The sequence below is a fragment of the Juglans regia genome, chromosome 11 (genome assembly GCF_001411555.2).
Source record: "Juglans regia cultivar Chandler chromosome 11, Walnut 2.0, whole genome shotgun sequence".
In the NCBI taxonomy this organism is placed as follows: Eukaryota; Viridiplantae; Streptophyta; class Magnoliopsida; order Fagales; family Juglandaceae; genus Juglans; species Juglans regia.
Window position 1 is genome coordinate 17,479,612 of NC_049911.1, and position 3,250 is coordinate 17,482,861.

Sequence of the window (3,250 nt, forward strand, 5' to 3'; positions counted from 1 at the left end):
AATTTCTTGCTTTCGGCTAGTTCCCAGACTAGGCATCCCAATCCAAAAATAAGGTAAAGGTTTCTTTGCAGCATCCATTTCCACACAAATACGAGTACCATCGGTTTGAGTAACACAACGAGTAGAGTTATCACTTCTAATAAATCTACCAATAGGGGCTGTAAGAATTTTAAGAAAGGACTCATGATAATAGTTAGGAGGCAAACCTGGAAGTACAATCCACACCGGTACAATCGAGGGTTCTTCTTCTTCGTTAAAGTCTGGAGTCCAGTGAAATGGACGGTAAGGAATCCCGTCTATATCATTAACTTCACGAGATAGAGCCTTCATGCAGTCTTCTTCCGAATCCATTCTGATAAAAACATTCCGAGGATGCCTCATATTAGAAACGACTGGAATGCCATCAAGATTCCATCGCTTATGAATGAAGGCCCTAATGGCATCCAAGGATGGTCGGTTCCTCAAAAACTTCAAAACAATCGAGTACCGAAAAGGCTCGGCAGATCGTTGGATTTCCTCCTTAGAAAATTGGAAAAAGATTTTGCCATCCTTGGATTTCGGAAGACGATGCGCCACAGAAATTTCTGGAAGAGGCTGAGGAACCACCGATACGAGATCCACGAAGAGCCGTCGACCTCCGTTGTTAGCAGCAGCAGGCATTACTTGCGTCAAACGTAGCAAGAAAAAACTTTCAAGAAGAAAGCCATTCTTGGAGCGTTCTTGGAGCATTGTTTAGCATTTCAATTAATTAAATTGGATCATGAAATGAGAATATGTTATCAAATCTCATCCCTCAAAATGAGGGATATTCGTCATAAACAATTTGATTACTCTCTTCCTTAATCCATTGATTAATATTCCTATTTATGGTTGATAATTGGTTTGATTTATAGATTTCAAACCATGTAAAGAAAGGTATATTAGTTTGTATTTCTTTTCAGTACTTATAATATTTCTCTTGAATATAAACTTGTTCCATTTTTGTAAAAGTTAAGAAGAGAAGAATAATAATCTCCTTTGATTATTTTCTTTTTTCATATAATCTTGTTTAAGATATTCTTTATTAATCTTGAAATCTTCCTAACTAAGGGTGTATATTTGAGCATCCTCTCTAACTACTTGTGAATATGCTGGAGAAGAGGGTTCTTTTAGTTGCTTAGGATTATAAGAGGTAGATGCTATACTAGTATTAACAGTATATACAGGTTTGTCAATAATATTTCCAGGAATAACTTCCGGGATCTAGGTGTCCTGATTCTGGAACCTGGTGTCCAAGTTCTAGGATCTATTATGAGAAGTTGAAGTAAGGACATATCTAGGTGTGTGGTAACTAGAGGGTGTTGGTGAAGAATAATGTGAGAACGATATTCTAAAATGTTGAAAAGCTATTTGGACTAATCCATCCGTCTTTTGGTTTATGTATTCTAAATCATCTATAACATTGTTTTCTATTTTAGATAATGGACTTATATTATCTAACTTCCATTCATTAGGAAGAGTAATTTTTTTTTTTTGATAACAGAAACTGCATTCATTAAAACAATAGATTGGTTACAAAGCACTGTCCACCCGTACAACTTCTTTCACGAAATCTGGACAAGAGCCCGACCACATTGATACATCTTGGATATGCCACGCATACCTTGCTAACCTGTGAGCTACCAAATGACGCATGCAACCAATATGTCGCACAATGCAGCTCCTAAACCTTGTGAGGAGATGCTTAGTTTCCTTAATGATGTTCCCAAGAAAAGACCATGAGTTCGTGTCCTCGTTCAGCTGGTTGACGGTAAGGAGGGAGTCACTCTCCAGTATTAGGTCCTTAATGTCCATCGTGAGACATAATTGGAGGCCTTTCAACATAGCCACCAACTCTATCTTAGCTAGATCATTCACCTCGGATTCCCTCATGCTAACTGCCATCAACACAGTGCTTGCATTGTCTCTTAGAATAATCCCCACCCCTACTCTGTGTTGATCCGGGAAGATGGCCCCATCGACATTCAGCTTTAAAACCCTTAGAGGAGGTTTGCACCAGCTCACCGTATGCTTTTCTGCACTCCTTTCCACTCGTGTGACATTTTGGTGCGCACTAAGTAGGGACCAAGCATGTTCTAGAGACTGTGTTGGAGATAGACATTTCCCCTCGTGGAACCACTGGTTTCTCCTGTACCAGAAACTTCAAGTTGTCATCACAAACACTTCCATGTCCTCCTTCTTGCCTCTCTAGCAGATCTGGAAGACCTTATCAGTGAAGCAGCTACTAGTCTCAAGAACTTCCAATTCCACCAACCTAGACAAACTACTCCAGGCTGCCTGAAGTTGAGGGCACATCACCATGGCATGTGATGTATCCTCTGTTTGGAGGTGACAAAATTGGCATTGGTCATTGGAGAGGACCTGTCTACTCTTCAAGTTTCTCCCGGTTGGGAGGCTCTCCTTACAAGCTCGCCACGCGAAGATTTTTATTCTAAGGGATCTGCATGTTCCAAATGCCTTTCCAAACCATCTTTTGGCTATTGGCAACGGAACATTCCCCACCTCTCTACGCTTGTGCTTGACTTCTGATATATCTATAAGTTGATTTCACATTGAACCTGCCACCCTGAGTTTCCCTCCATACCAGCTTATCCTTGTGGGCCTCTATACTCAGCCACAATTTGGTTATCTCAACCACTATTTGAGGAGGAAATAGACTCCTCACTCTTGACAGATCCCACAACTTGGTATCTGGATCGATAAGGTTGGAAACTAAAGAAACCAAAGAAGGAAGGGCTAATCCTCCTCTTTCATGGCTTGTTGGCTTAACACCTGGGATCCAATAATCTATCCATATATCAATCGAGCATCCATCCCCCACCATGCATATATGCAACCCTCCTCAAGGATCTTAGTAGCCTCCCGAATTCCACGCCAAGCATAGGATGGATTCTGGCCTAAATTAGCTTGGCAGAGATGATGTCGAGGGAAGTATCTTACTTTGTAAACATGGTGCAGTAGAGACGTTTCCTCCTGCAGGAGACGCCAACTTTGTTTAGCAAGTGGGGACATGTTAAAAGATCAGAGATCCTTGAAGCCCATGGCACCTTCCACCTTCGGGGTACACATTCGTGACCAACTCACCCAGTGGACCTTCTTCTCTTCCCCCTTTTGCCCCCACCAACACCTTGCCATAAGTTATTCCAATTATGAGCATAAGGAAGTAGGTAGTTTGAAGTAGCTCATGGAGAAGGTTGGAACCGAGAGAGCC

At 41.4% G+C, this 3,250-nt stretch overlaps 1 protein-coding gene across 1 annotated transcript; it reads right to left on the reverse strand.

Moving 5' to 3' along the window:
* Nucleotides 1–1,551: 1,551 nt before the first annotated feature.
* On the reverse strand, nt 1,552–2,863 carry LOC108993615. The gene is made up of 2 exons (XM_018968598.1): nt 2,598–2,863; nt 1,552–2,167 (listed from the first exon to the last, which is right to left on the reverse strand). The coding sequence occupies exons 1-2, from the start codon at nt 2,861–2,863 to the stop codon at nt 1,552–1,554; spliced, it is 882 nt and encodes a 293-aa protein (XP_018824143.1).
* Between the last annotated feature and the right edge of the window lie 387 nt (nt 2,864–3,250).

Coding starts and splice junctions, on each gene's coding strand:
- LOC108993615 (XM_018968598.1), bottom strand. CDS start 2,863: ATGGTGGGGGATGGATGCTCGATTGATATATGGATAGATTATTGGATC. Junction 2,168..2,597: donor AGGGAAACTCAGGGTGGCAG/GTTCAATGTGAA, acceptor TTTCTGGTACAG/GAGAAACCAGTGGTTCCACG.